At 38.9% G+C, this 19,437-nt stretch overlaps 1 protein-coding gene across 3 annotated transcripts in view; it reads left to right on the top strand.

Annotated features, from left to right (window-relative positions):
- RELN (reelin) overlaps positions 1–19,437 on the top strand; it is a 296,590-nt gene that overhangs the window by 165,805 nt on the left and 111,348 nt on the right. For all 3 annotated transcript variants that reach the window (XM_040544577.1, XM_040544576.1, XM_040544575.1), the window contains exon 11: positions 14,091–14,236. In XM_040544577.1, the coding sequence (XP_040400511.1) occupies positions 14,091–14,236 (146 nt within the window). The remainder of the gene's footprint in view (positions 1–14,090; positions 14,237–19,437) is intronic.

The raw sequence follows: 19,437 nt of genomic DNA, 5'->3' as shown, positions 1-19,437 counted from the left end.
CCTGTTCCCTAAAAGTCTCTGTGTCTGTAAGAGCCTGCTCTGACGCGTGATCATACTTCCTTAGGAAAAAAACCTATGGGGACCTGCAAGATCTCTGTGGAAAAAGTTCCTTCAAATGCAGAGTTATTTTACATGTCAAAATCAGTTGCATTCTTGTTTTTTGTGTTTCCAACCAGACAGAACTTGAGCCGCGGATGAGTTTCTCTTTTCATCCTATTTTTCATTCAGAAAAAAAAAGGTGGTTTTGTTGCCGCCATTCATTTATGAAGCTGATAATGGTTCTGACAATCACACAGGAAACAGGTGTCACATACTGAGGGCACTAAGCCATTGGTCATGGCCGCAGCTTTTTCCCACAGATCCTGATATGAATGGCCTCAAGTTAATCTTTTCAGAACTAAATACTATCACTAATCTACTCATAGTACCTGTATATTGACTTTTTTACTTCAGTGAGACCATTTAGACTACAATGATATTTTTATATGAGATTTTAGAATCAAATAATGTCCTGCATATTTAATGAAGATTCTCTATGGTCCTTTGACATTTGTTGTATCGTCAGTCTTATCTCTGGATTTCAAAATCCATTCTACCCATGAGAAGGTATGAAAGCAAAGCTAGGATTAATGTGCCGTAGGTGCAATTGTGTCTTCTCAGCAGATCAAGTCCAAGACCATTTGCTCCTTCTGAAACATGCACAAACATCATCTAAATGTTAGCAAGTAAATGTCTTTTTATTGTTTTATTTTGATTTGTTTTGTTTATTTAAACTCAGCCAATTCAGTATCAATACAAAGTGTTGCTACTTGAAAGGTGGGGGACTTGAACACTGAGAACAGTTAGATATTCTAGATAGAAATCCCTTTCAAGCTCAAACCTTGTGTGAGATATGAATGAGGATTCACAAACCTGCCATTCCTCTGAGGTTGTCTTCTGTTCTAGAAATAACTGCATCTATCTGTTCCCAGATGACATTTGGCTACGTAGCCAATCGCACCATGTTAAGGCTACGTGCAAGGCTGTGGTGTAGCCAGACTGGGTTAAGGCTGTGTGCGACACAGGGCTCTTATTCTCCTGGGGACCCTGTAGTTATTTCAAACAATTTTAGTGTATCTGAATTGCTACCACAGCACTCCCATGCTTGGATTTCATTATTAAGTTTTTTGCTGCAGTTTTCCTCAAATTTTCAGGAAAATATTGCCAAATATAATTTCAACAGATTTTGAAATGTGAATTTCATGTCATATCAAAAATAAAAACCATAAATTATGTCAAGATTTACATCAGATTCAGTATAGACCCTGTTGTAGCATTATAGTGCCAATAATAATTTTTGGATTTTTTTTTTTTTTTGATTCTCAGGATTGGAACATTATATAAAAGTTAGCATATAAAACTTAGCAAGAACTTTTAATGTTTTCTTTCAAATTTTTAGCATAGCTCTAATCTCAGTTCATCACAAACATGCTATTTCATATAAATAGAAATTTTAGAGAAATTTAGAGAAATTTTGTACATTGTGCTAATGACATTACACCACATTTTAAGTGTAACCCATGATTGCTAGAACCACATCAATCATGTGTGTTGCAAGCAGCATTTCACAGTAGCTAAACGACTTAGCCAGTGCAAGATGATGCAGCAATAGGTGGGATGTCTTCACAGGATTCCCAGTATTGCTAATGCTCTCAAGCTGCAGCAGTTAATAGAAACTGTGAGAAGGTTTTACGAGATTTCTCTGCCATCGAAGGCATTGGCATTCAAAATGGTTTTGGAGAAACCCTGATAATGCCATAGGGATAGCTTGCATGGAACCTAATTCTAGTTTGCTTTTTCCTGCAAGTCCTTTTGTTTCTCGGGTATATAAGATTTGTTTAATTATCCTGATTTTTGCTCAGAAATTCTGTAAAGTAATTTTAAATTTCTGTTTACATTTTTATTATGGGATCAGCAGATTGCATTACTATACTGTGTTACTATACCTGCTCATCTATGTGTTTTCTAAATAAGTTCCTATACCTATAGTCTTCTGCTATACGTTACTCTATTTCACTCTGATGAGACCTTTCTCTGATATCCAAGCCTGTTTGTGCCATACAAGTTTAAATTCATCTCCTCCTGTCTTCTGTCAATTAGTATTTCAGATAAATTGTCCTTAAAATCTTTCTTGAAGTTGATGTTAACTTCTTCACTGACTCCCTTCAATGCTTTTCTTTAGGGGTTTCCTTGACAATGTCAACAGTCACATGTCTGGATGTTATTTGTTGTTTAAATCAGTTTTAACTGGTATATGCAAAACTGTGAGGCATCAGTTCCTTTCCAAAATTGTGCCATAAAGATAAGTAATTTCATAGGACCAAGGGAATGAAATATTAAGAAAAACAAAAAGAAACACCAAAAAAAGATTCTTTTTAAATTTCTCCCTTTTATTGGGGTTGTTTTCTGGGGTTATCATCCTCTCTTGCTCACCACCTTTCACCACAGAGAATGGGTGATATTTGCATATTTCTCAGGTGGAAGGGCAGTGGTACCCTGTGGTATATTGTAGCTCATCCAGCTGGCAACCAGAGCTGAAAGAAGAGGAAATCATACATACTTATTTCTGATAGAAAAAGGAGTAAAATAGTCTTTCTCTAGGTGTTTACTTCTGGACTATCCCAGCAGGTATTGCTCAGGTGGTGGAGCAATGCGGAGGATGTGTTTCAGCCGGTTCTTTCCCAGTAGTTGCCCAGGAGGTGGTTTTGAGAATTGCTTGTTATATCTGGTACATGCTCATGTTGAATGCTTATCAAGTTACAAGGAAAGTATATATATATTTTTTTTTTTTTCTGCAGGAATTTTACTTTGGTAGCACTTGAGATCTACTAAAATAAAGAGTGAACGCTGCAATTGTAGGAGCTCTGCTGGTAAAACTACTCAAATTCATAGCTGCTTAGGTTAATAAAGTAAAAAGGCATTGAAATGAAGAAAAATTGATACCATGAAGGCTGTTATGTGTGTCCTGGGTTAGGTTCTGTGACAAATTCAGTCACTGGAGAGGATGGTGCAAGCATTAATAGTAATTACGCACTGATGTGTTCACTTTGGTGGAATCAGACAGTGTCTCCTCAATAAGTGCCTGTAGGAACTTGCTGTGCCCAGCCTGGGAAGTGGTTTCTCCTCCTCTCCCAGTCTGCTTGAGCCTGGACCAAGAATTTTATTGTATTTCTTGCTGCGCTCTGGAGTGGTTGTTACTCACATGGCTGACTGCAGACGCAGCTGGAACTGGCTACTGAGATAGGAAGCAAGCTGAGAGATAAGCCACTGAATTTGTGTGTTTCAGTTCCAAAGAAGACAGCAAAAGACAAGAAAGATGCTGTTTAGCAAGGCCAAACAACCCTTAGGAGATTAATTGGATCCACTGGAATGTATTTATCTGAGTTGAACTGTGAGGAGGGGTGTTGAACAGGATAAATTCCTGACTGCATTTCAATATTTCCAGTGACAGCTCTGAGTGTGACCATGGCGTTGCAACCAAGCATGGTTAGGATATTACACTGGTGGTTGAGGCTGCTGAAACACATGAAGCAGTGCTGTGCTCTGAGTGTTGTTGAAGGTCTGTGGACCTCAACACTCCATAGCTAATCTGGGGAAAAGATTAAATCTTTTTTTTTCAGTAATGCTTCTTGAACAGAAGAACAGAAAAGTGGTCTCATCTTTTAGTGGACTCTTCATGTGTCCTGTAGACTTGACCAGAAGTTACTGTTGTCTTTTGAAATCCAGATTCTGCAATTTTATTTTATTTCTTCTGATTGTCCTTGTGTAAGTTTGGATGCACAAGCTCAAAAGCTGAGGTTGAGAAGGGAACCAACCAAGTTCAAGTCTCTGCAGTGTTTCTAGCTACATAAAAAAGTAGCATTGAGACCAAAACATCTGTTTCTGTAATTTTTCCACATTTGAGGAAAAGCATTGTAGATAGCCACAGGCAATACAGTGATGACGTATTTGGTCATGATGTGTTAACTAGTGACACTCACCACTTTTGAGAAGGGTCAAGGTACAGAATTGCTGTCTCAGTCAGTAGCTGCAGCTGCTCTTCAGCTGCTGGCTGTGGGTAGGAGTCCATCTGGTCAGTTTACCACTTCTGGGAGAACAGCAAAAAAAGAATGAGGAAAGAAACAGGTGAAAGACAGTGTCATCAGCCTCTGGTATTTCCTGAAATACTGCTTATTTCCACCACACACACAATATTAAAGTACTTCCAATTCTCTGTGAAGGCAAAACAGAAATTGTCTATATGAGTTTCCCATTACTTTTGCTCCTACGTATTCACAGGATGGTAAATGTATGTATAGATAGATTTTTTTAGGACTGATGCAGTAATATCTCACAAGTCCTCCTCCCACTTTACAGGGGGTGTAGGGACTAGTGGCAGAGATATCATCTGGTTGTCCAAATAAAGGAAAAAAACGTACCTGTCTGTACCTGTCAAATTCTGTATTTGAACATTTGCCTACCATCTGGCATGTTTGTTTGGTCTGCAGGACTCAGGCACTACACCTGTGGTCATCTGTGCCGCTGAGCTGTGAGCATGCAGCTGGACATAGTGTGGGGTGGGGGGTAAGGGAGGGAAGACCTGTGGCAGCCTCACTGAGCAAGTTGGTTTCAGAGCTGGAGAATGGTACCTGATGTGTGTTATTCACTATCATGGACACGAGCAATACATCCTGAAAATATCCCAGCCCCGCTATACTGATAAAGTAAGTCTGTTTTAAAAGATGTGTTGAGGTTTTTAAATTCATCTTTTATTATTATTATTATTTTTTAATGTTCCTCAAGTGGATTTCAAGTGTGTTCTGAGAGAGTCTCCAAGTTATCACGGTCCCTGTTTTGTTAATTTTGAAATAGCTGCGTGCCCTCGCTTTTCAATAGATTTGTACCATACAATCGTGCCTACTTGTGATAGCTAAGTAACAGGTCATTGTCATTCAGTTCATTTTAATCTCCCAGAAACACAACCCATCTTAGTGGAAGAGAAAACTGCCTAAGAAGAGAGAGGGTGAACTCAACACTCACACTGAGAAAACTATGCTGAAAACGTCTCTGGAAATCTCCATGACCTTTCACAACACCCTGAGCACATCGGGGCTATACACATCCTCGATCTCTGAGTCCTTCCTGGACATGTGTTGCTGAGTGTGACTGAGCAGAGGAGACATATGGGCAGGCCTAAGAGTTTGGCAAAAAGTAAGGATGATTAAGCTATACCACACCCCCAGTTCCAGAGCAGATTTGGAAATCTCTGAATACTCTGTTAATTAATAGGAATGGCATTGGATGGTCTTTCAAAACAAACATTCTGATATTCCATATATATCTTTGTTGGTTTTAATTGCTTGAGATGAAATGATCTTTTTTATCCCCCTTTTTTTTGGTTTTAAATTCATGTTAAAAAGGGGTTGAGGTACCCATTGTGTGAATCAGATGAAACATATTTGTTTGAAGAAGGAAAGGTGATTCTCTAGCTACACCAGTGTGAAAATGGCAGATGGAAATTGCCATGACCCTATATTGGGCAAAGATACCTTGATGTAGGTGCTTCTGACAAGGCTCCTTTGGTTTTGAGTAAGATATAGCAAGGCAGATTTTGGTCTGTGGGCCAAACCCAGCCTTCTAGCCAGCTGCTTCGCCTCACAGGAGCCGTTATCCAGCACATCTTCCTGGGAAGAGATGAGCTGGCTTCCTGCTGCACCTCAGCTCAGAGCCTTTCGTGCTTCTCTGTGGGTGGAAGGAGGAGTGTGAGAGGGGAGGAAAGGTGACGACAGCAGAGCAGGGTGCACAAAACCTGTCAACCAGCTCCCTTTAACAAGAATGTGGGCACTCCATAAGGAAGCATCTTTATATCCATAGGACTGGATGTATCCCATGAGTGGAATTGCTCTTGCTTTGTTTTGGCGTTTTGTGTGTGTAGTTTTTTGTTTCTTTGATTTTGTTGTTGTTGCTTAATAATCACACTTTTAATTAAAAAAATAATGCTTAGATACAATGGCCTGGAGTTCATTGGAACTGGTAGGTGGTTGACGGTGGTGCTGTGTGTTGTTCAGGCAGCTGAGCATAGCCGTTGGGCAGCGATGCTGAGCCTGCACCTCTCTCCATGCCAGTTCCCTGTGGCTCGGAAGTGTGGTGGGGGTGGCAGGGAGCCAGGGTTAGAGCTGAGCTAGCGTCAAAACATCAGGGGTGTTTCCTGCCTCCTAGAAGGAAAGAATTTTGTCTTTACAGGTCACTGTGAGATGCACGTTAATAAAAGCAATGTAAATTGACCCATTAGATGCCAAAGAGTAGAAATGACTTTGGTTGACTCTTTCTCTCTCTGATTTTACAGTGGTGTTGATACATGTCATTACTTTCAGAAAAACAGGTGAGGTTGTATCAAGCTCACTGCAGAGTCTTAGAAATATCAACAATTCCCAATAATATAGAGGAATATTTCAGTACAAGCCAGTTAAATGACTCATTAAGGAAATCGGTCATCAACAGAATGACCGATGTTGTACAAACATTATGAAATGTCCCAGAAAGTTAAGAACCATACAGATCATACGAGTCACTCATAAAAAGCAAATGTTTTGAGCACCAGCCTTTGGATAACAGTCTATAATCGGAAATGATGAGTGAAAGCACACTTTATAGACTGTTACTACATCACAGAACAAGTTTCATCCCATTGTTTTTTTGAAAAAGGACGGTGCACTATAACCCTCCTTGCACCTGGCCTGCTTGCGCAGCCAAGATTTTAGTTCTGTAACCTACATTAAATGGTCTAAAAATATAGCCTGTGGGAAAGATTAAAGCCCTGTTTACCTCATGGGAAACTTTTAATCACATTGTGTTTTTTCCTTTGCTTGAAGAATGGACTTCAGGCCAGAAGCCTTAGTAGCCAAATCCACAGAATTTAGAATCTGTCCTAAATTCTGTCATTTTACCTTCACTAGCTAAGAAACCATATACAGGGCATAATTTTATCAAGACTTCATCTATCCCACTACCTGCTCCCATGCCAAAATCTAAAAACTTGAGAACCTGCATGACCCATTCCCAGAAAGACACAATATCAAATTTATGGCTCCATTGAAAATGCTGTTTTAATTAATTTTCTTCGTCTTATTTCTTGTTCCTCTGCTTCTCATATCTCATCTGTTTGCATTGCCTAGATTTTAATTAAAAAAACCTCTCCTCTCTGAGGAGCAATGTGAAGTGGCAAAAATAATCACTTAAAATATTACAGTCATTAAAAAGTTGGCTGCAGTCAAAGCCATGCATTTTCAATTTGCCGACAAACGATATTTTTGTTTCCTTTTAAACTGTGTTTTGTATTTGAATAGCATTCGCCAACCAGCCTGGCTATCAGAGATGCTCCTCCAGCTGGGTGGGCTGCGTGACAACTCCTTAATGGGGGAAATTGATGGCTCTCTGCTTGTGTAGAGGTGAAGGCATACTGGGCAGATTTCTTTCCATCTGCCACCAGCCCTTTGCAAGCTGGCACTGCCCAAATGCCCAACACATTCATTCCAATGCAAGAAATGTCGCCAAAAAATAAATTGTAAGGCTACAGCTGTCTGAAAGAATCATCGGGGCCATTAGGCCCAGGAGAGATAATATGAAGAGGTGCATCAGTGTTTGTCTCTGATAAAAGCCTAATTAAATGATGGTAAAGATGGCTGTAAGTACTTTGAAGGCACAGAGGTGAACAACATTTTCGTGGGAGCATGGGGACAAAGCTACAGAAGACAATATGCAGTACCTCAGCCAAAAATCTGTTACAGCAAGGAATTTCACACTGATGTTTCCTGTTGATGCTTCTCTAAAAGGCACAGTTGTATCTTTCAGTTGCCCCCTGTTCTGCTCTCCAAGTAGAGAACTTCCATACCATAAAGCCAGGAGGTAGTTATTGATTCACAAGTTTGACTTGAATAACTGTGACAGAAGCTGGTTTTGATGAACTTCAGTGCTTCTGTTTACATCCTCAATCTTTGTCTTTTGAGCTTCTGAAACTCTTCAGGGCTGTGTTCCCAGCTGTGTCTCCCGTGGAATTAGCTTGTGCTAGTTCACATGGCAGAGTGAACTGGAGACCTCTGGGGGTCCCCTCCAGCCAACAGGTCACACTGAGCGCAGCAGATGTCTCCTTTTGTGGTGCTCTCATGCAAGTCTTTAAAAACATGGAGATTTTTCAGACGTGCCAACATGATGTAGGATCCCAGATCTTACTCAGGTCCCTTAAACCATTTAGATGCTACTGACAATTAGTCTACATTTATTCATGAAAACACAGATAGATCCAGTTGGAAAGCACCTGCTTTATCAAATTCAGTTTCCCTACTTCTGCTGTCAGAAACCCAATGGCTTTGAGCAGTGCTAATTAAAACCCTTCTGTATCTCAGATAATCAACAGGCTTTCCTAAAAGCAACTACCAAAAAAAGGGTGAAAGCTGAAGGTGGAAGATGTAAAATGTAAGGAGTATAGAGTAGGATAAAGAGGGTGAAATTCAAACTTTTGACCCAAAGTTTGGGTTTGAAACCATGTGTTACTGTCTCCCATAGTCTGTATCTTCAAATTACTAGCTAATGCAGTCATACCATACAATGGAAGGTTCACCTGAATTAATCAGACTCGGTGGTTCTCATGGAAATGTTGGCTAAGAACTGTATTCACAGATTGGAAATATTCACAGATAATTTGATTTTAGAGGAATGCCTTCACTATCTGGACTAATATTTGCTAGGCAAACTGATGGCGAAATCCATTCTGAAAGCAAATGTGTGTTTTTTTCAGGCATGGCTGCTCCACACTGCTTTTCCACAGGGTGCAGCATGGTACTGTATAATAAAACTGCTGTGGTATAAGGGATTGATTTAATAGATCAATTTACCTGTAGCAGAGCAATTCCTAAATGAAATCTGTTAAACTAGTAGGGGACAAACCAGCAATTTCATCAGGAAAAAGTATTTCTTGTAGGAGTGGTATCACTGTACCAGCGAGGAGCCCTGAGCAGGGAGTATACTACTATTGCCTCTTCATACACAAAACAAGAAGAAAGCCTGCATCCCGGGAAAAATTACCATCCATTTATAAAGCAAGAGATCAGCTGAGTCTGGGAAGGTGAGGAAATAAAAGCAAATGTGCAAGAAGGGAGAGTGCTCATCCCGGTAAGCAGTGCAGTATTCAGTGTAATCAGTGGCAAGGTTTGTTGTGGAGAGTGCCTGAAGGACATCACATGGTGGGGAATTTGCCAGGAGAAGTGAGCAGCATGGGCAAGGGTATTCAAGTTTGGTCATCTCACCAGCAGATGTAGGGGCAGGAAACAACAGTCGAGGAAAAGTGAACCATAAGACAGTGCATATGAGAGGCAGCAGAGGTAGGTGAGGATGAGCCACTACCGGGCCTCAAAAGCAGTCAAGAAGCAGTGACACTATAACTATCCAGCAGTCAAACTTTAGAAACACAGGAAAATTCAGAGTGAATATTAGATTGAAAGCAAATCCAAGCATGCTGAGCTATGTGAATGTATCCAGCCAATTTTCATTTTGCCCTATTCATGCTAAGCAATAGCTTAACAATTGCAGCTTGTGAATAATAGTATTGGTAGTGCCAGATTAAATTAAACTGATTTTTTTTTTTTTTCCCCTTGGGATGACCACCATCCCTGAACAGATCTTGGCTTCTTTCTGTTTGGCAGCAGGCAGCTGTTGTTTATTTAGGAATACAGCAGTTTACCTATGGCAGGCTTACAGTCCCACTCCTGTTGCAAACAATAGGAAATAGTTATTGTTGAGAAGTATGTACGTTCAGGTGTGTGCAAGTATTATATGCTCTATTATGTAGGTGATTTGGGAGAAAACTTTGTTTAATGAAGATTATCAGCTTTGTCAAAGGGTTTATTCTCTAAATTAATTTTTCCTCACAAATTAGTTAACTTTTCAGTGTTGTTATGTGTGCAAGGACACATGAAATGTTTCACATCCTTATAATCCCCCATTAAATACAAAATTAAACTCTGCTGTTGTACTGGACCTTCAGCTGGTGCTTCCATGGTAACAAGGAGAAAAATATCCTACAAGTTGCTGTCATTTGGCCTTTTTAGTTACAATGTTTTAGTCAGCAACCTAATTTGTTCTTATCTTAAAAATCATTTAAATGTAAATAAAAATGAAAAAGAGAACAAATTGAATCTTAAATTCATGAGAGAAAACCCTACATCTGCCTAAAAAGATCTGCAGTATCTCCAGTTTAGAACTTAATCCTGTTAGTTTCAAAAGAGAGTGAATGTTCATTCCAGATTTTTTATCACTTTAGGATGACAAGAAAAGAGAGAACTGTAAAATTCAGTCCTTATGAACTGAAGAGCCTATAGACTACCACTGCAAGTGTAAAGTCTTTAATTTGGGAAAGAGGAAGTACAGATTGTAAATTGTACTTCAGTTCTTCTTTTCTAACGGCTTGGATTCAAATCCTGGGTTGAACCCAAGAGAAAATGAGTCTGATGGTTTCAATTCAGTCCCTAATCTGTTCAAGCCCTATTGCAAAACCACAAAATAGTCCAACACAGTCAGCAGCCTCTTGGATGTTGAACACAACTGACAAGGTGGTTGGGGGTGAGGGACTAACTCTTGTGGACCTTCCTTTGCCCCTGGAAGATGTGGCTGAGTGATCTTTGAGGCTGTTCACCCCTCTGCAGCCCACTGGATAAAGAAAAGCAGTAAAAGCAGCAACAGAGAGCAAATGCTTGGAAAATGAGAAGGAAAATATGGAAGCAAGAAGCTAAGTGTGAAGAGGAGACGGGGGATTATACAAGTCAGGCAGATTCGGCAGGTGGAAGAGGATGAGATCATGAGCAGAGGAACCCCAGCTCTAGCACAGGGGGGCTGATCTGCTCCTGCTTTCTCCCATGGGCAGGTCCCTTGGGTCCCAAATGGTGGTACTGGGGCTAAAAGAAAATGTCCCTCTCTCAGAATTTTTAAAGCCATACCTGTGTTTTGAGCATCTTTCTTACTCCCTTTGAAAGTAATGAGCATCTATTACTGTTTTTCATAGACACGTAGAATAATAAAAGCAGTTATACCCCAGTTTGAACTTTTCTTCTGCAGAGCTGTTTCACATGAGATTCAAAGCTAACATAACCAGAGTTTGATTTGAGCCATATGCTGTGTGGTTCATTAACACATAAAGTAAGCATAAAATACATATTCATAGATATCGTGTAGCTTCATATAAAACATAAAGGTAGTATTACAGAACTAATGAAATAAGTGATGCTTCCATACCCTTTTGATCTTTCATAAAATGTTGATATCACACCACTGTATAAATAATTACATATTTGTCCTTTTGCCAAGCTGCCCATTTATTTATCTTGACAACCTAAATGGAAACCCTACCAGACATACTTCAGTAAATATTCTGTTAGACAGCAGAAGGACATAGAAACATGAAATGATAGCAGGACTGTATCTGTTGCTGTATCTGTTTTGTGTATTTTAATAGGTGGCTTCCATCAGCAAGAGATTACTAATGACTTGCCGCACTATCAGGTATACACTTACATGTAACTTAGCACCTGAGAAATAAGTACGGCTTGTAAAGGATTTCCCAAAGCTTGTACGCAATTGTAATAGCTAGCTTGATAGGATCTATTTGTCTATTTGTTTATTAAGAGATGAAGGGTTACATATAAATTTGAGTTATCAGAAGTTTTAGCATGAATATTTTTTTCTAGTGTATTTACTTGACTGCCTGTGGATAATAGGATTCCGGTGGCAGATTGATTGACAGACAAAGGCTACTTCATATCTGTTCAGCAAATGAAGAATATTCTGAAAACCAAGGAGGAAAATTATTCTTAGAATTATGATGTTAGCACTACCTGTGAACATGAAGTATAAAATCAGAGAACAAAAGCCATTTCTCAGTCAGGTATAAATAACTGCATGATACACACTGTTTTTCAAACAGAGGTAAAATATAAAACTGTTCAATTGATTTTTGCTAGTTATAAAATATTTTTATGTGTAATAGATTATTCTGCCTTTTCGGTGACAGCAGCTGCATTTGTGGTGCATTGTGTGAACTTAGAGTAGGGAGAATTGTGACAAAATCTATATAATTTCTGGGATAACTTCTCAATATTGCAGAATATTACTATTGCTTTAACCTTTATTTAGAAGAAAGACACTTTAGGAGCAATTTGTTAATTTTAGCAGATGAAACAGTCTTTACATTTTTATAGTATATTATTTCTTTAAGTGTTATTTAGTCAGAGTTATTAAACACAGAGCTGTTGTCATACAGCTGAAGGCCAGAAAGTCTCTATACTGAAATCAGATTTCAAGTACACAGTTTTGTTTCCAATAAGGTGTAGACACCTCAAAAAATAAAGTTACATATTAAATTCCTAAATATAAATTTAATTGCTAAGTTATAGGCAACTATACTTGAAAATCATCAACAAAAAAAAATTCAATTGTCTTTTTTTTTTTTTACATTCAAAAATGAAAGAAGTATAGGCTATGACATAATGCATTATTTCATTCTTCACTCTTACAATCACATAGATTATTTCTTTTATTGCTTGCCACATCTTTCTTTTTGTTTAAAATTTAATTATTCACTTATGTGGCACTACCAAGTCTTTTTTAAATGCAGATGAGGTGATCATCACACTTTCCCTTGGCGAATTCTGAAAGGGTTCAGACACAAGAGCAGACTGCATAGATGATATTGAAAAGGTCAATGCAATTTGGTATTCTTGTACCTCTTTTTCAGATTTTGAAATGTGGCAAGAATGGAGAATTATTCTAATTAGTCACTTTTTATTTCAGCTTTCACTTTTAATGTGGCCAAGATGCCCCAAAGAAGTGTTTGAGCTAATTATTACTTTTATCAGTATTTATTTTAATACGAACAACTCAATAAGGTACTGGGATCTCTGTGTAAAGGCAAGGTAGATCTTCTTTAGAAGCTTCCAGTATCTCTTTCAGCCACACAAATTTTGGAGACTCTTACCATTTTATCAGATAGACATGAGGGCAAAAGTCTATCAAAGAAAGAAGACAATCTGTATTGTAACCTACGTACAATATTGTAGTCAGCATGCAGTATAACCTGTTCAAATGCTCTATATGGTTTTCATCTTGAAAGGAAAGAACCCAAGGAGGAGGTTGGAAGATTGGTGTTTTCTGCATTAGTATGGGGGTGATCTTGGTGGTTCCACCTCCAGTTCCCAGCCCTGCCACCCCCATAGCTGTCTCTGTGCCTGGCCACAGCCATGAGCAACCTTGCTCACCTCCCACCTGGTCACTCCGACATGCTCCTCACTGGCAGCTTCTCCCAGGTGGCTGCACCTGGAGCATCGTGGTGGTCAGAGCAGTTTGGGCAGACGTGGGCTTTCCTTTCATGCTGCTGAGGTGGTATATGCAGAAATGCAATGTGAAAAGCAGACGTGTTTGGGGGCAGCCTCAGCAGCCTGCAATTGATGTATTACAAGAACTATCTGCCTAACGAGTTATTTGCTATGCTATTTGCATTAACTTATAGCAAATAGTCTTTTCACTCGTACACATCAAGTCTCAAGTTTGCTGTATGGCAATGCAGAGCAATTTCACCTGCAAACACCTCCACTGGCAAAAATTCAGGCATGAAGATTTGACATGTGTTTCACAGCATGAAACTCTTATGCTGACAAAATATCCATAGGAATAGTGCTACTAAAGTTATTTGTACACACACTTGTGATTAGTGGTCCAAGGCAGACATAATGGCAATGCTTTCAAATAGAAATAAATACCCAAAGGTATAGTGCATATCTTTTCTATACAGACACAGTTTCACGATGGTATGAAGTACATTTATAGGGAAGATCAAGATGCAATCACTGTTGGGGTAGGCCAAGAAAGAGAAAATATGACAGTCCATTTTTTATTTCTATTTCATTTCAGGCATTGGTGAGTTACTAGATAATGTGCAGCTTGCTCCAAGCTCTGGAGGTAGGTGAGCAGGATGGCTGTCCTTGTCACCTGATGTAACATCACCTTCTGTGTGCTCCTTTTGCCTACAGCACAGCTGCCAGTCGGATGGAAACTCCATCTACTTCCATGGGACAGAAGGCAGCGAGTTCAATTTTGCCACGACCCGGGACGTGGACCTCTCCACAGAGGACGCACAGGAGCAGTGGGCAGAAGAGTTTGAGAGCCAGCCAAAAGGGTGAGTGCCTGGGCAGTGCTGGAAGCATGTGTGCAGTCAGGAAATTGAGTAAACGGAGAATGGTATTACATCTTTGCAGCTTATTTAGGCAAAATTGTAGCTATAATAAAAAGTGATACAGTAAGTAACCAGTGATTGTGGATGTTGGGAGCAAACAAGTCACAAAAGCCCAGGAGGAACAGTCTTGGCCATCCTGTCACTGAAGTTTTTAATGAAAAAAGTTGTGCTTGCAGATTATATACTGATTTCAAATAAACTCATGATGTTAATCTGTTTCTTTCATTCTGTCACACCTGAGAGCTGCTAACTCATATGTGTATCAAACAAGATTCCTCAAAAAACTCATCCTCCCTCTAAATGCCTGCTGTGGGCCACACTTTGGCCCATGCAGAACAGCAAAAGTGGAAGTCATACCACTTTTATCAAGACATAAGTGAGCTTTTCAAAGACAAAAGTGTACTGGTAGAGAAGCACGACATTATATTCAATCATTTTATATGCCTCAGTGTATAAATTCTGACAAAAAGAAAATAACCAACAACTTCAATGTGGTCTTAATTCTTTTTTTTGTTTGTTTGTTCTATTTTTAAGAAAAAGAATTTCATTAGTGTCTGTAACCTGAGGGCAATGAGGAACACACACTGTTAATTTATGGGTCTCTGCTGAATGTTGATTTTAACCTACAAAGTACTTCAGGTCATTAGCAGCTGATTCAGATGCTGCCTATGTTGTGCTGAAACTGAAGAGCACCTTTTGAGAAATACATGCTAATGCAGCCTGTGAACACCTGGGTTGTTTGGGGCTTCAGAAAAAATATTTGTTGTGAACTCCCACCCAGTTTGAATAACCAACCCATGACATAGTGGGTAGTAAACTCTGTTGTTGCCATGTCATTTCAGAAATTTCTATTTCACACAAAAGAAAGAAAATGCTTACATGTGAGTTGTGTGTTAGGTGACCACGTGGGATATGTCTGAGATGTTGTCTCAGTCTCTTTACATCTTGAAAAAGCTGGGTGGGAGGGTTACCTGGGGATATCTGCCTCGTCTATAGATCCTGTTCTGCTGGACTAGACATTTAGTTAAACCCCTCATCATCAGTGGTTCTAATCAAGTCACTTCCTTCCTAGATAATTATTAAACCACAAAAAATTACTTTCAATAGGAAATTCTCCAGAGAGCAGAGGTACTGAAATCAATTATTTATACTATACCCTAGTGATTAAATGAATGGTTTCTCCAAATACTACGTTTTCAGTTTCACACAGCATCTCATTCCAGCTGCATCTACCACTGCTCTCAGCTAGGGGCCAGACAGATATATTTTGCACTCCCACCCTGCATGTAGTGACAGAAACCCAACGCTGCTCTTGGACCCCTGCATGTAAAGTCGCTGCGGTGTGGCAGCATGCCCTGGCAGGGGGTCACTTTGTTTTCCAAGGCAATAAGTAGCCTGCTCAAGTCCTTGTAACTTTTGTCTTTCTATTTATTTATTTATTTTAAAATTCCATTTTATATTTGAAACTTCCTTCTTTATATCAACAGTTGATATAAGAATGGAGGTCTAAACTACATGCAGCCATGAATAAACACTGAATGAATACACTTCCTTAATTCCTTCTTAGATAAATATTTTTGAATGATTTTTGAACTATGTTTGAGATATTGTTTTGCCGTGAAGGGCAATGAAGGACATGTTACAGGGTGCAACTATTCACAGCAGGCTTGAGCAGGAAATAACAATTCTATTCTGTGAAAAATTATAAGATTTAGAAGTTTGGTAGTTTGTTGTGGTTGCTTTTTGTTTTGTTTGGTTTGGTTGCTTGTGTATTTATGTACTGGAGAGAAAATAGGCTTTTCAAGATGTCATTCAAAACTAAAAGAAAATAGGGTAGGGATAAGAGCAGTTTGCTGGGACATAAAATATTCCAGAGCCAACTGCCAATAATGGGCTAGAGCAGATGTTGAATATCACTCTTGGACATCCAGGCTGGGAATCCAGCCTCCCACCTCTTTGATCAAAAACTCCTCCTGGGATCCAAGGACATTTCCTTGAAACTACCACGTCTTTGCAAAGACTTTTGTTAGAGCTGATCAACGTCTGATCAAAATTCCTCAGTGATTTCTATGGCATATCTCATACTTAAGAATTACAGACTGTATGTTTTGTAACCATAATAACTATAAAATGGATGAAGATTTATAGTCCTGCAGTTTAAGCCTCCAGTTTGACCTAATATAGTGTATCCCAACATAGAGTTTTCTATTTACAGAATTCAGTAGAAATGAGGGTCCAATTCTTCCATTGTAAGAATAACTTAATTGCTTGGTGGACCATAGGTCCAGAAAGTTGTGGGAGTGTGTCTCTGCTCCCATCTCTCACGCTGGGAGTATAGGAAATACCCGTGCCCAGAGAAAAATATGTCACTGGGGTCATAATCTGGGAACAGGGACAGCTGCAGGTAGCTTCAGCTGCCTCACTTTCCCCTTCCACTTTGAGAAGTGGTAATGTTTCAACTCCAGGGAACGTGTGGTTTCCATTTAATTTAGCCTGGTTGCTTCCTCTACTATAACCCCAACATACACCTTCACCAAGATCAATGATCATCAGGATTTGAGGCTGGGTAGGAAAGAGTACTCACCTTGCTTTCTGCCTGCCCCCAACTATGTCTTTGACAGCTCCAAGACATCCCAGAACAGCTGTGTCTGTGGCTACTGCCACAGCACTTGCATGAGCAGAGATGTTTTTGGGTGATGGTCACTAAATGGCCCGAGTTGTACCAAGGAAAGACCCATTCCCAGCAGTGACAGGGAACAGCTGGGACCCAGCATGTCAGTGAGAGTCCTTGGAGCTCAGGCTATTTGTCACCATCAGTTTTCAGAATGAGAACTGGGTTCCACATCACGCATTATTTTCAAATATTTCCCCTGTGTTTCTAGCCACTATTTTCTGTGCTGTCAAAATTCTCTGAGAAGAGTGCTCCAGAGGAGTGCAGTGGAGGTTTTCAATGCTTTATACATGAGAGAGCCTGCAAGATGTTCTCAGACTCCCTGTTTTAATGTCAGCTGGAAGCTGGCAGCTCTCAAAGAACAGGCAAAAGCATCACTTGCATGGGAGAGCAAAAGGAAGCTCACGTACGGATCACCGCCACCTTCCTTTGTGCCAAACGTACTCTGAGATGAGACATCTGAAGGGGTTCAACACTCAGGGCAGAGGAGCTGATTGTTGTTAGTGACATTGATCAGTATTTTTTAAATCCCTTACATAAGGCAGTAGGCTACATGGATAGAGGTTGCTGTTGGTACCACGCATCTTCCCACTGGCATTCTGTTTCTCTTTAATAACATAAATTAGGGTCTGATCCTAAAAGTGGACAGGTCTTCATATCCAAAGACAGGGACGCCTCTGTTGTCTCTGGCAGATGTATTTCAGCTTGGGACATTCTTGTCCAGTAAATCTTATTTAGGCCTATATATCAGCCCATCATTTGTTTTGTAAAGAAGAATATCAAGAGTCATGTGAGAGATAAATGTATCCAAATGTAATATTTAATCAAGAACATCTACATCTTTGTCACGCCATCACCGAGAGACCTTCTCCGTTTATCTTTGCAGACATTATTTTCATTTATTTTTAATAAACTGCCAGTTATTTCATGTTGTATAATTTTCTGGTTTTCATTATAATGCTGCATAAAGGGAAAGGATCCCTGGAAACCTCCATGATCTGCATCATTCATGACCTCAAGTTGTTTTGTGGGTCAGGAAAGAGAGTGTTTTAATTGAGCTAAATAGAGCATACAAAAGATCAATGGAGCGTTGTGAGATTTTGTCATGTAAGTTAAAGTAGGCACAACCGTTTAATTCGGTATTTGTCTTCATCCCAAGAGACCCATTTTCAAAACTGTGTTTTGATTATATTGCACATTACCTTTAAAATGTCTGCACAACTAAAGTTCTCCGTTCAGAATTAGGGTTCAGTTAAACTCTGCTTCCATGAACATGTTTATATTTGTATCATAAAAGCCCTTCAGTGACGCTAATCTTGCTAATTCCTGTATAAATGACTGACAGTTTTAAAGCAGGATTTTCAGACAGGCGTAGTGTTGGTCTGTCACAGCTTAGGTCAATAAGAAAGCCGGCAGCTTTTAAGAAGATCTTAAAAATACATTTTGAAATAGTTTGAATGTTTAAGGTGATAAACAGACTGCTAAATTGATGTAATTACAATTTTTTAACTTTCATACTTCACATTGGTGCTTGAGATTTTTTCTGCTAGAAGTGGCGGGAAATGGCTTTGCCATCCCTCGAAGATTTCAGATCTTAAATTTTTCTCATTCATCCTGAATCACACTGGCCAGTTAAGTGACTGGATTATCAAGATGTAACGATTCTAAGTAATTTCATTGCTTTATCAGGCTTATAATTTTAAAATATTTCATTATGAATTAAAACTTCAACATCAATAATTATGTATCAAACTGAAATAAAGTACAAATTTTCCAGTTTCTAATCTTTCAAAATATTTTAATCAAGTTTTAAAGAAACCAAGGGTTTCAAAATGAAAAAACATATTTTCAAGAAAAATATTTAGTTGAAAATTTCTGCAACAGCTCTTTTAATTATCACTGAATAAAAAATAAGAGAAATGTTGTACAGAAAAACTGAGAAAGTTCATATCACATATTAGAAACACAGCGGTCTTTTCTTCATACTCTATTCATGTGTTTGTTAAAAACTGTTACCCTAAATGCTCAAAAAGATGAAAAGAGAGCATTTTCAGCTATTATGTACATATCTAATGACTGCATAGCAAATATGGGAGACGTGCCTTTTCAAGTTTGATTAATCTATAAACCATTTATTACACAATATGAAACAGAAGGCTGATGTATAACATTTTCATGACAGAAAAATAATGAATAATACACATTAAATATTTGGTAATAGAAGCCAAAGCTTCAGGGTTTTTTTAGTATTTGTACTTTTCTGCCAATTTATTTTTAAAAAGTACATTACTTTTATTTTAGGCTGAATTTAGAAACTAGTATTGAATATATAAGTAAATTTGTAGGAATCACATTGGAAAAAGCATTTTATTGTACTCTGTGACAGTAGAAGCAGCTACTTTTGCGTGTAAAAATTAACTCCTAGAACATGTTTTGTGTGAGTGGCTCAATAACATGCTGCTGCACATTCTCT

Source organism: Cygnus olor, chromosome 1, assembly GCF_009769625.2.
Source record: "Cygnus olor isolate bCygOlo1 chromosome 1, bCygOlo1.pri.v2, whole genome shotgun sequence".
Taxonomy (NCBI): Eukaryota; Metazoa; Chordata; class Aves; order Anseriformes; family Anatidae; genus Cygnus; species Cygnus olor.
Note: the sequence above shows the minus strand (reverse complement) of the source record. Positions and strands in the feature narration are given on the sequence as shown.